A 13,936-nucleotide genomic window follows, 5' to 3' on the forward strand; every position below is an offset into this window, starting at 1 on the left:
TGAACAAAACACCTACAGCAGCCATTCATGGAAGCACGCCAGAGATGCGGCTTACAGGTTACAGGCTAGACATTGGACATCTCAAAGTTTTTGGATGCATAGCTTATGTACATGTGCCTGACGAAAGAAGAAGGAAGTTGGATCCTAAGGCAGAGAAATGTGTATTTGTTGGATATGCACAGGATCGAAAGGCATACAAATGTTATAACCCTCAAACTAGACAAGTGGTCATCTCACGAGATGTGGTGTTTGATGGGCTTGCTAGTTGGTACAAAGCAAAAGATGAGGGAGTCATTGAGTCACTTGAGGCAGATGTGCCTGTGAACTTGCCACAAGCAAGTTCTAGTTCTACTACTATGTCTGGGCCAGCAGCAGAAGCTGAGAGTAGCAGTGTACGTCCATGGTCAGAACGTTTGAGGCATGAGAGTGTGAGCACTGGGAGTAGTGCTATGGATAAAGGAAAGAAGAAGGTCGAAGGAATTGGAATCATAGGTTATGAGTCATCTAGTTCAGAGAGTTTGGATGAAAAGCTTGGCATACCTGTTTTACGCACACCTGGTGCTAGGCGGGACAGATATGTGCCACCACATGCTAGAGTTACAGGTGTACAGAGTGACCCGCATGCATTGCGGAGATCCCAGAGAGTCAGATATCCAGTTGACAGATTGACATATCGAGATTTTGCTATGCACTATGCATACATGACATCTATGGTGAAGCATGTGGAACCTACATGCTATACAGAGGCTATTGGAGAGCATGTATGGGAGAAAGCCATGGATGAAGAGATAGATGCTTTGGACAAAAATGATACATGGGAATTGGTTGAGTTACCGCAAGGAAAGAATGCAATTGGTTGCAAATGGGTGTATAAGGTAAAGTGCAAGTCAGATGGCAGCCTAGAGAGACATAAAGCAAGGCTGGTCGCTAAAGGATATGCACAAACTTATGGTCTTGATTATGATGAAACTTTCAGCCCAGTGGCTAAGATGGCTACTGTGAGGTCTATCATTGCACTAGCAGCACAAAAAGGTTGGGCTTTACATCAAATGGATGTAAAAAATGCTTTCTTGAATGGTGAACTACAAGAAAAGGTGTACATGGAACAGCCAGAAGGATATGTACATCCAGAATATCCTACTTTTGTTTGCAGGTTAAAGAAAGCATTATATGGTTTGAAGCAAGCACCTCGTGCTTGGAGTGACAAGATCAGCAGATATCTTGTCAGTATTGGATTTGTGGTTGGAAATGCAGACTCTTCACTTTATGTGAAGAAGACACATGATGGTATCGTGATGATAGTCATTTATGTTGATGATTTGATTATCACAGGTGATTGTGGGAAAGGCATTGATGAGGTTAAGGCCTCTTTATGCAAAGAGTTTGATATGAAAGACCTTGGTGATTTAAGGTTCTTTCTTGGCATTGAGGTGATTAGAACAAGCAAGGGTATATGGCTGGTGCAAAGGCAATATGCACTTGACATGCTGGCAAAGTATGGTATGACAGCATGCAAACCAATGCTGACACCATTAGAGCAAAACATGAAGCTTAGGGCTGATTTGGGTGATGAGCTTGATGATATCACCATGTACAGAAAAATGGTTGGTAGCCTTATCTACATGACCATTACGAGGCCAGATCTCAGCTATGCAGTTGGTTTGGTAAGTCAGTTTATGCAGAGTCCTCGTAAACCTCACTTGGATGCTGTGAGACGTATTATGAGATACGTCAAAACTACCGTGCATTATGGTCTTTTCTATGAGGCAGGAAAAGACATGCATGTCTATGGATATACAGATGCAGATTGGGCCGGTAGTGCATATGACAGGAGGTCTACCAGTGGCTATGTTTTCAGCCTTGGTAGTGGAGCTGTGAGTTGGAGCAGTAAAAAGCAACCTACAGTTGCTTTATCTACCACAGAGGCCGAGTATCGTGGAGCAGCCATAGCTGCATGTGAGGCTATGTGGTTGAAGAAGTTGCTAGATGATGTCAGGTTACAGAGTGATATGAGAGTTGTCATTCATTGTGACAACATGAGTAGTATTCAGCTTGCTAGCAACCCAGTTTATCATGCCAGGACCAAACATATTGAGGTCCACTATCATTTCATCAGAGAGAAAGTGCTAGATGGGCATGTTGATTTGACATATGTAAAGACAGATGAGCAGGTTGCAGATATCTTTACCAAAGCACTTGGTAAGGATAAGTTCGAGTATTTCCGTACTAGATTGGGAGTCCTAGAGATGGACATGTCGAGCTTGAGGGGGAGTGTTGAAATGTCAAGCTCGTATACAGCTGGAGGATAGCACATGGGTGCTAACAGAGTGACAGTATGGTAGATGAATATCGTGTGGTGTGTTTATGACCGCGTCCAGCTGGTCATGTGTGGTGTGGACATTACATTAGGTTTACTTTGTAGTGTGGACATAACACTATGTTGTGTTCTCTTTTGTGTGTGTGAGAGAGATGGTGACTATGGCTTCTCTCCTGATTGGGGTTTGCTTCTCTTCGTGTGTGCTCCCTCCTTCTTCTGTTTTTTATCACTCAGAGCCCGCAGGAGACAGAGGACACCTGGCTTTCGGACACCACGCCTATACCAGAGAGAGATGACAGAGATCAGAGCTTAGTTTCACAGAGAGGGTGCGGAGCGACTGGCTCACTTCAGAGCAGACCCAGGCATGTTCTTCACGGAGCTGTGGTGGACACGACACCCCCTTCATTGATGTATACCATTTTATACCCCCAGTATGGTACAAGATGGAGCTAGCTAGGTTGCATATCTTGATTGTATACTCCATGCATATAGCTTTGCATTCTCCTAGTAGTAGAGCTCCATCCCCTCCCCCACTCATTGTACTTATTGCACACCCAGATTCAGCTTTTTAGTTCAGTACTCTTTCATTTTGTTGAGATGACAGAGGATACCCCATACAAGTACACCGATTTGTCTCATAGGCCGAGTTGGGTCTTTTGAAAGACGTTAAAAAAATCTTTCTTTCTTTCTTTCTTTCTGGCTCCCCCTACCTTTAGAGAAGTCTATTCCACCTATATGAGATTGATTTTCTTGTTACTGTTACTGGTGGTGGTTTCGATTTCCAAACTGACTCCTCTAGATGATGACCTGTCTCTACATGTATCTGAGTAGAAGGCTTGCTCATGTGAATTTCAAAAGGATGAACCTTTTCCAAGATTCATCTCCTCACGAATGAGGGGAGCAATCAGTTCTTAAAAATCTAGAAAGTTTTCTTCAACTCCAATGAAAGTCTGAAACTCACTATATCCCTTACCAAGGTCATCTCACCAATATCATATCATCGTTATCTACATGCGATCCAATTGAAGCAAGGCATCTGTAAGCTCTTCAATCTTCATTGAATAATCATTTATGATCAGCTTCTCTCTCATCACATTATGTAGCTTCTCCTTTAACTACATCTTCTAAGCTTGGATATTTGTAATGTATATCTTCACCAAGATATCCAAAGCCTCCTTAGACATTTGTGTATCTTGTATATACACAATCATGGAATCGGTCACATTGACAAATAATCAACCAATACAATATTTTTTTGACTCTTTCATGTTATACTTTATATGCTTGCACCTGCTCTGGCATCGTTTTATTTAGCTATCTCTAGCTCCTTTTCATCACCTGTGATAAACTTATAATATCCTTTTCCCATAAGAAAATTAATTATCTTGAATTTTCTATGCCTGAAACTTATTGTTATCTAGCTTCTCGCTCACAATCTGTATCTAGTATTGTAAATATGTTATATTGTGTCTATATATGAAGCAGTCACATAAACATCCATCCATCCACCAACACCTGTAACATCTAGATTCTTTACACAGACTATCTTTCACTGAACCAAAAATTATGTTGTAACTTTTCATTGAACTAGTAATTATCACTCATAATCAAAATCGACACTTTTAAAAAGTATCTACATAAGACGTCTCTATCTGAGATAGTGACTTCCACGTCTCCTTGTAGCTCTCACAACTACCAAAGGTGTTGCTCCGAAATCAAAGAGAAAAAGAGATGGAAATACCTTCACCCGTATACCGCTTCCTTGCTTGTCTTATTCTTGCCTCCTCAACTCTCACACGAACTAGAGCTCTGATACTATAAAGAGAATGTAGGATAGAGAGAGAACTTGAGTTTCTTGCAAGCAAACATACACACACATGAGAGCAAGACACAAGTTAGAGATGGATGATTAAATTTTCTTTTATCTTCTTTTCTCTACAACCATAAACCAAAGAGTACATACTATCAGAAAAAGTATTCTTCTACTATAACATACAATGGTCGATCCATAGTGTATTATATGAGTTGATGTTACTCTAAAGAGATAAGAGTACGTTACTGTAGAAAGTACTCTCCTTCTATAATATAAAATGGTTGGTCCATAATGTGAATCTTATTATATGAGCTGGTGCTATAACTATACCATACTCTAGTAATCCAAATATGGCTCTCACATAACCTATCATTTATTGATGACATATCAACTATAATCTCACCAGTTGTGCTAATGACATAAGTACAAAAGCTATCACCCACTCAGACCATCAATGTAGTTAAGCTTGATATCTCAACACGTTTGTCCTACCGTAAGACGCTTCCCCATTTTGTCTGCATGCAACAGAAGTCCATTTCTTTTTATCACATGACGCTAGACTCTATAAAACGGCTTACCATGAGTTTAATGCAAATTAGAGACGTTACAACTTCTTGTACATATTTGCTTCAAACTAGAACTAGTGCCAATACCCTTTTTAAAGATTTATCCGCCCTAGTGTGAAAGTTAAATCATTTGTATATATGTCATTTTTGACATTAAACAATACACACATTCCTTTGAAATAGAATACTTGTGAGCTCTTCTTCTTCTCTACTGTCTTGTTTTCTTGTGTATTATTGTATCTTTGCATAGCTTAATAGTTTGCGTGCTTAGATAGGATTGAGTATAGGCCTCTCTTGCTTAAGCTTCATCTTTACACTCTTGTGAGAGAGAACCTCCGTGAAGGCTACTCTCTAGGCAACGAGAACTCTCTAGGCAACGAGAACTCTACCTTCACCTCCATGGCCATAGAAGCATTCCAATATGACAATGAAGTGAGTACACACACCCACATCAAGAAGTTACATTTACGGCTCTAAGGCAAGACCAAGTACACTAATTTCCACAAAGAGTAAGATAATAATGTTTTGCCTTGGACACAATGCCACATTCTTTACTAATGCAAATGCAAAAGTCTAAACTAATAGCTTTAATATTGGACTTATCAAGTGCACTTTATAGCGGCTGGAAAGTAAACAAAAAATTTATGCCAAATAAAACCTCACGCTTGTCTAAGATGCTAGTCTTACGGCTTTAAATGGCTATGTACAAAGTATTACCCAAGTCAAACATGACTAGACTCGGAAAGTAAATATATATACTAATTTCCCAAACTTAACAAGCTCTTGACTCCATGAGAATCTACTCATGAAGCTTCAAATCATGGACTCCCAACACAAATTACATGCTATGACATCACCACTCACGTGATCAACATAAAGACGTGTCACCTTAGTGGACAAATTTTATAAATAAAGCATGGAACTGACTTCCTCTCACTCTTCCAGATATGCAGACAGACTCAGCCATGATGAAGGCTAGCACTAAAGAGAACACACACACCCCCCCACGCTCGCACGCACGAACGCGCATGCACACAGTAGCTGGATAGGCAAATTGCACCAGTTAAGATAGAAAGAATTCATATAAACCAATTGGCTGCAATTTGGGACAAGACTTCAAAAGAAATGTACATGCTTGCTAATGGCAATGGTAGCGAACACAAAATTAGAAATATACAATACACATGGCAATACATAGGTGGAAGTCCAAATTCTGCAGATGATAAGCAAGGAAGACCGACTGAAGCACAGCCAGACCCTTCTCAACATAAGAAAGCTGCAAAAGGACACTGGTTCAATAATAACAATTGCCTTCACAACACAAATTGTAAGACAAGCTTGCATAACAATTACCCATCTCCTTCGCATTGAAAGAATCAGTTGCATTTCAACTGACAGAAGCATTTCGATTCCAAGAAAGATATTGTGTGTCACCAAGTGGCCTGTTACATTCAGCAAATGGTCAAAACTGTGGAACATTTTTATTTGAAATACATAAAATCAACAAAATTATGCACGATAGGCAGTATACCTTGGATTTTTCCAATGGACGAGAAAGAAAACCAAGGCTAAGAAAATGCAGAGAGATCCAACAGTGATGTAAGCTACACCCAAAAAGTCATTTTTCCCACCCAACCAGCTGGTAGTGGAAAGCACCAGTTTCTTCTTTCCACCGAAGCTATATGTGTTGTAGACATTGTTGATTTGGACACTTAATTGAGTATTAGCACTTAGGTCTTGCTCAATCCTTCCATAGAGCTTTCGGAAGGTCGGTAAAGCTGCAGTCCTCATCCACACTATGAGGTCCTCATCTTCATTCAACTAGCAAAAGCAGCCGAGCCAACTTTTAACCAAAATCTTCCACCACCATACATGGATTCATGGCTAATTCTCCCATAAGAGATGCACAGAGTGTGCACACACCCACACAGATCCATTAAAAACTTTCATTCTTAAAGCACTCACTGGTATGTTGGGATCCAGACTGGCACCTCCAATCAAACTCCCATTTTGGTCACTTGGCAAATTGTTAGGGAAGTTCTGAGGATAAACACTCCCAAATTTGTGCTCACGATCGCTTTTCCAAGAGATGCCTTTCTTATTTACAGTGAGCCCATGGCCACCAGTTGTAAAGTTGTATGTGTCATTGAACAAGCTCCATGCTATCAAACCACATGGCACTATAGGAAGGTTTCCAAGTGATCGCTCTGGTCTACAAGTGTCTGTATCAGCTGAGGAAGTAGCGTTCCCATACAGCAACTGCTTGTCACTTCTACTTTTCACATATCTGCAAAGCAGAAGGAAAGAGTTCAAGACAAGAACGTCATTGATGAAGTCATCTAATGAACATTTCTAAGCCAAATCATCATTACTCAAACGAATACGAGAATATAGTTCCACACTTCAGTCAGACCAGGCCAACCAGGCCGGTTGGAAACTAGGGTTAAGACAAAACCTCCCACCCCTCTCACTTGTCATGCACATCATCTCAAACCACTAACTATGCATTCAGCAAAGCACACTAACTTTTAGTTCTTGGTTCTGTGGCACTTAACAATAAACTGAAAACATGAGGATTTTGGTGCCGTTACCGCCGATGATTCTGGTAAAAATTATCCAGCTGGTAGTACACAAAAACAGGCATTTTCATATGCTTTGGAACCTAAGATACAAGACAAGAAGCAGGTTAGAGTTCCTCACGTGCCCTAAAAACACCTCCACTAAAAACCTCCTTAAAGCAATAATGCTATTGTATTAACTCACCGTCAAAGTTCTAGTGCATTGCTTGTTCGTGTTTACATCTTGGATGAACTGAACTCTCTGATCATTGTCTGTGTAATTGCCAGGAACACAAGCTGTCTGATACTCATCAACAATTTCAACCACCTGCACCGAATCATACAAACACAATTTAGTATGCCATAAATAGTTTTCTCCAACTTCCTACTAAGATTACACTGTAGATGAATGCTTTTACGCAAATTAAAAAACCTATGAAGTGACAAGTCATCATGTAGTTGATAATGGAACAGTTCTCAACCCCTGCCCACACTTCATTCGCTAGTAAAGGTCTCTGGCCCCCCTGGACCTTGAAGAATTCAGAACACATTCCATATGAAGCATACATAAATTTTAATTCCATGCAACCCTGCTTTGAAGATTGTCTGGCAGGTCGTGAAAAGGACTTTCAATTTAATGCAATAGTGGTTTATTGATTGGGATGTCTATGTGTGGAAGAATGATTCTAAATCCAAGATAACTTCTCTCACATCAGAAATGTAAACTCTTTGTTTACAAACATGCAATAGGAGGTGAGCGTGTTGTGCAATCAAAGAACCCAAGCATAGCCAACGGTTAATGTCACGAGGTGCTTTCACGTGCAGGATCATACTACATGAGTGTAAATCCAGTCATAGATTCTTTATAGACTTTCTCATGATGTTGGAAATAAAGAGGAATGTTCTAGATCATAAAGGAAGTCAAGAGTTGAGGGTTCACAAGGTATGAATATCATATGCGAGACAAAAATAATATGTGAAGAGTAAAGGAAGCCAACTGATAGATAGATATACAGAGAAGGTCAAAGGATCATCAAAGAAGCAGCCATTAAAATTTCTTGAAGGAGAGAAGATCCTACAATGATATATGAAGGAAGTAGTATTATTAGGATGGAATCATTATGAAAGAAGTGTGGAGGAAATACTATATCTGTACCTGTCTAGACCTGCCGTACATCACTGTATCTGCCCATACCAACTGTGCTGCTGTACCTGTAGCTACCAGACCTTGCTATACCTTCCGCACAACCCTGAACTCAACCGTGCGGGCCTGAACTGTACCTTGGCTGGTATCTAAAGCTGATTAAACAATAGCTACCGTGCCCTTAGCTCTACATATTAAGAACAGGCTGTAACAAGAACTCTATTTTCTGAAGTACCATCTGTACCAAGGGTTGTAATGTGTATGGACTGATCATAGTGCTGTACACGTTGTTTCAGAGCTGAACCTGTTGAACGAGGAAAAACGGGTTGGTCAAAGTTGTTTACAGCCATCAAAGAGCGGACAAAGCTGGCTCGACAGTTCAGAACTGGTCACAGTGAACCCCGTGGTATATCAGGAAAAAAGCACGGGGATACTGGAAAGTATTCCCATGCTTCCTGTAAAGCAAGGCACTGCTGCCAATGAGGTGGTAGCTCAAGTGGTGAGATGTTTGTCTTGAGACCGGGAGGTCCTGGGTTTAAACTCCCACTAGGTGCTCCCTTGGCGGCATCGCCTACAGGCAGAAAAAAAGCACCTGCGGGCGGTGAAATGTACCTACGGGCAGTGAAAAAACGGGAACTATCGGAGGATCTTGGGCCTAAGGTCAGTCGGGAAAGCAAGGCCATACGGCCTGTGAAGACTCTGGAAGCGTCAGAAGGTTGTGACTGGCTGTCAAAGTCTTGCCTCAACAGTCCAGGACTGGTCAAGGTGAACCCCGTGGTGCAAAAAGCATGGGGATACTGGAAAGTATTCCTCTGTGGTAAAGCATGGCCATGCTGCCTGTGAAGACTCTGGAAGCGTCAGAAGGTTGTTAGCAGCTGTCATAATCTTTAGCAAGTATGCAATCCATGTGACCGACTGTTACATGTTCATGAGTGCTCCGTCGTCCCGGCTGCCACCAGAATCCCAATTTTACTCGGTTTTCATTTATGTAGAAATTATGATGCTTGCACATTGAGCTTTTGAACGCCCCCATCTTGTAAAAGGACATTACTCCTTTTGGTAATAAAGATACCTGAAGGGAGGGGAGGGGCACAGCCCATCTTCGTCCCCTAGTGTGGTGTGATTGTGCAGATGTGCTGTGTCATGTTCTTGTGCGGTATTTGTGTTGTTAATTAAGTTTACTAATTGAGAGTTTCAAGAATCACGCTCCCCACTCCAGGAGGGGACAAAAGAGGAACAGGGAGGGAGGTGGGGTGGTTTTGTGGGGGTTTGGAGATACTTACACTCCTTGATGCAAGTAGAGCGGCAACACCTATAGGGATGAAAATCACACCAATCAACATAAAAATTGTGATAACCTGCGCAGCTCAAAGCATGTCAAGGCAACCATGTAATTAAGTATATTAAAACGAAATCTCCTTGTATATGACTCAAATTTTCATACTAAAGCTTTCCTCTCAAAATAATAATAATAAATCAATCAATCAATACAACTCTCAACTGAAATGAATCGCTAAAGAAGGCTCAAATCAGCACCCACCCATCCTGGTGTCAACAAAGGCTTACAAGCAGGCAATTCTTGCTGTGTAAAAGCAGAACCTGCACAATCAAAATATCGTAAACATGTTAACTCTGTGTGATCAAAAATTCCACAAAGATTCCCTCTCCTTTACACCTGGGCACTTGAAAGAACTACGAAACTTTCGGTTTATGAATCCAAAATCACATTCATTCGCGTTGATTAGATGCTAGGTGTAAACTTGGAAACTTGAGTGATGCATACACAATAAATGCATCAATTTTCAAGATGGATAGTGCATGCAAGCATTTATTGGATGTGGGGGTGGGTTAGTACCAGGGTGGCTGCCGGGTGGGGGGGTGAAAGAAAGAGCATCACAGGTTGTAGGCCCAAAGCACAAACTGTAGAAGGCTGGAAACAGTTGATTATTGCTGAAAATGAGCACAAGGGAAGCCCGTAGGTGCTTACAAGCATAAGAGACTATTGCTACAGCCAATGACCTCCAGCAGATATGCAAGAATGAGATGAAAACAGAGGGAAGGGTGAGCACCCCTATATATCCTTCCAGATAGCTGGTCCGCCAGTTGTAGGAGGCCGACAGCTATCCAGTAACATAAAATGGTATAAAATGCCTTAAAAATAGTAGAAAAATGCCTAAATAATATCTGCTAAATATGCCAATGCATGGTCTCATAAAATGACCAGTACAAGCATGAAAAAGGTGATGCAGACCCTCTGGAGATAATATATAATCCAACACCTCTTCAGCGCCAGAGGGGCAGTCCAATACCAGCACTCATGAGATGTGGAAACCCGACATGAACAGCGAGGTCCAGGGGTGGTGGTAGAGATCTGGTTATGGAGATGTGCATCACTGAGACCAGAATCTCGAAAGAGTTGCTAAACACACCAAGCTAGGCCAGCCTTCCTCTCAAAGCCTGAAGAAGAAGAAGACGATCCAGCTCCAGTAGAGGACTCATCTAATGCTGCTAGGAGAGGTGGTGAAGTAAGCCTTGGTGGGGGTAATCTGTAACCGCTCCCTACAGGAGGCCTATAGATCGGAAGACAAAATACACATTTTTAGATCACTTAACTAATATCAACAATGGACATTATTAGCAACATTAAAACTGAAAATGACCAATAACACTTGACACCAGCACTCGGGCCAGAAAGGGCCGGCCCCCCCCTCAATACATTTGTATTTCTTGGAGTATTTATATGTACAAGTGTCACGGGCCAATAGGCCAGAGTGAATACAACTCAAACAATTGGATACTTGTCGATGAAGTCTGGACAGTCGAAGAAGTCCCAAGTCACAGGCACACTCCCACCTTCACTGGGTGCACACCTGCCTTTCACTGGTCTGCTGGGACTGTGCACTAACAGGCACGCCCGTACTAGCACAGGCAAAGGGATACACCGCGGAGGGAACATTGCCTGGTTCTCTCAGATAAGCTTTGCTCCCAGATTCCCTAGTGTTTCTAATCTTCACTAGCTCTCAGAAATTCTGAGGACGCGGTTAGCACTACCACTCAAGGAAAAACTAACCAAACTAGGAAATTCGCACACCATTCTTGGAAACGTGCATACATTGAATAACGTACACACGTTTGTAGCTATAGAATGTGCATGTGCAAATGAAACATGGAAACATGCATGCACAAGTATGAATGTGCGTGCGCAAATGGAAATGTGCGTGTGCATCGTATACAAAATCTCCTCTTTTTTTTTCTTTTTGTGAGACTGATGGAGTGTCTCAATTAGTGGTGTTCTGATCATTAGTGATCCATGTAATGGGCCCTACCATGGACCATGTTTTCACCCACCGTAGCTCCCCGAGCCTGAGATATACCTAGAAGGATAGTCATTAGAGAATATTATTACATAAATAGTAATAGCTTCCTTGCAAACTCTCCTTCACAAGTCTCCATCTCTCTGCTTTCTTCTTTGTTCCATCTCAACTACTTTCCTCAACTCCTTTTTCTACTTTCTTTGACTCTTTTATTGCTTTTTGTTTGATACTTTTCATTAGTTTTTTTGATTGGTATCCCTCTTTATCTGGCAAGGGTGAGGTATCACCCATTTCGCGAGGCTTGAGAGGGGATGCCGATTGCGATAGAGAAATGGGTGGTTATGATTCTTCAGCTATTTTATAGGCGTTTGAGTTTAATGTGGAAGGAATATCATGTTCATGGCATGGTTGGAGATGGTCATGGGGCTCCATGAATTCTACAAAATTTGCCTTACCCTTTGCTAGGGGTTGCACATCCTGAGTATGGTTAGCATAAGCATGCTTTGTTCCTACTCTGCACAAAACTTAAATAAATCTTTGAACTTCAAATAAGAAATACAAGGCACCTGGTATTGCTTGTAGTAGGAGTCAATGGAGATGAATTCCTAACACCATGCAGTCAAGTCCACCTAGTACAATAAGTACAGGTCCTGGTACAATAAGTACATGTCCTGGTATAGCAAGTACAAGTCTTGGTACAGCAAGTACAGACCTAGTACAGTTCAAGTATAGCAAGGTACAATCTAGTACATGTTGGTACAGCAAGTATAACCTGGTACAGTTTGGTATAGCAGGTACAGATCTAGTACAGCAGGTACAACTCAGGTACACAACAAATACAATCTGGTACAGTAGGTACATGTGCAGTCTACAGGCATGTACAAGGTAGGTACAACACACGGGCAGCAACTGGAGACGGGTTCAGCAGGTACAATTCAGGTATAACAATCGGATAAAGTCTGGTTGCAGGAGTGTACGGTTGAAGTACATCAGGCGGGTACAAGTTCAGCAGCCGTACAGCACACGGGTGCAGGTACAGCAACAAATGGGCTGGAGGAGCTGGAGGCGGGTTACAGCTCACGGGTGCAGATGGGAGGCGGGTACCATCAGGTTGGAGGCGGGTACAGTTGAGGTAAAGCAGGCGATGGAGAGAAGGTAGTTGGCCACCACCCACGTGTGGAGATAAATACTAATGTTCCATGCAAAACCTTTTTTTAAAAGGTTATAAAGCCTTAATACATATTTAACACTTATGGGCACCATCCAAAGAAAATGTCCAGCCCAACTTTTAAATGTATGTGATCACATTTACTAATAAACATTAAAGTTAACCATAGCTTATGGATTTTACATTTTAGAAGGACCAAAATAGTAATACTTACCACCTGTTCACACGCCATACCAATGTGTCAGCAAGCAGCACTCCCACGATACACTTGGGGCGTCCCCGTCTAGTGTACTAGCATGGCAAAACATGCAAACACACGCAAACAAATCATGCGAAAACAAGTTTATGCATGCAGTCATAAATACATGTGCACATGTAATGGACGAAATCTCCCTTTCATGAAACTTGTACAAAAAGTTCATGTCGGGCACAAAACTGGCGCGACCGAAATATGAATATGTCTTGGTCTTCCTATGGAGTGACAATCCCATAGGTAAGATGCCATCCTGGCCATACACGGATGGCACCAACAGACTCCCGTCCATACAGCACGAAGCAGGTGCCACACGGGTGGCATAAAATTGGTTCCCATCCATGTGACGCAGTACTCGTCACACACGAGTGGCACGAATCTAGTTCCCATCCATGTGACACCAAAAGACTGGCCCTTTCACATGGGACACCGGCCTGGCCCCATGTGAACATGGCACAAATCTGGCCGCTCTATGGAGCTCTTGAAATGGAGATGGACCAAATGGTCCCGGGCTTCTAAACAGTTGTCCTCAACTGAAAAGCTTCAAGATATGCTTGCAAAAGCTGAGGGTAGTCAGCAAAATATTCCTCGTCTACCCACTTTGCATCAATTGGCAAATAATTTTTAAATTTCACAAGGTATCTCCTGGAAAGCTTCCCATGTGGCAACTTTCTCTCCTTGTGAAATACAATCTGCTCTGGCTGGAGGATCTCAAGCTCATCAATCTCGGGTGGATCTTCTCGGACAAGCTCTTCTGGATCTGGCCCAACATACTTCCGCAAAAGACTCACGTGAAAAACATT

The 13,936-nt window shown here is 41.9% G+C and overlaps 1 protein-coding gene across 5 annotated transcripts in view; it reads right to left on the reverse strand.

Annotated features, from left to right (window-relative positions):
* Positions 1 to 4,441: 4,441 nt before the first annotated feature.
* Positions 4,442 to 13,936, reverse strand: part of LOC147632311 (ALA-interacting subunit 1-like) — a 33,042-nt gene continuing 23,547 nt past the window's right edge. For 3 of the 5 annotated variants that reach the window (XM_086807135.1, XM_086807137.1, XM_086807139.1), the window contains 7 exons: positions 9,939 to 9,997; positions 9,682 to 9,756; positions 7,460 to 7,582; positions 7,288 to 7,358; positions 6,662 to 6,983; positions 6,228 to 6,517; positions 5,760 to 6,138 (listed from right to left, as the gene is read on the reverse strand). In XM_086807135.1, the coding sequence (XP_086663261.1) occupies positions 6,084 to 6,138; positions 6,228 to 6,517; positions 6,662 to 6,983; positions 7,288 to 7,358; positions 7,460 to 7,582; positions 9,682 to 9,756; positions 9,939 to 9,997 (995 nt within the window). In that variant the 3' untranslated portion in view covers positions 5,760 to 6,083. Of the gene's footprint in view, positions 4,646 to 5,759; positions 6,139 to 6,227; positions 6,518 to 6,661; positions 6,984 to 7,287; positions 7,359 to 7,459; positions 7,583 to 9,681; positions 9,757 to 9,938; positions 9,998 to 13,936 lie in introns of those variants that run through there. The other 2 variants (XM_086807138.1, XM_086807136.1) reach the window with 2 other exon arrangements.

The sequence above is a fragment of the Cibotium barometz genome, chromosome 13, assembly GCF_041138505.1.
Source record: "Cibotium barometz isolate CiBa-2024 chromosome 13, ASM4113850v1, whole genome shotgun sequence".
Taxonomy (NCBI): domain Eukaryota; kingdom Viridiplantae; phylum Streptophyta; class Polypodiopsida; order Cyatheales; family Cibotiaceae; genus Cibotium; species Cibotium barometz.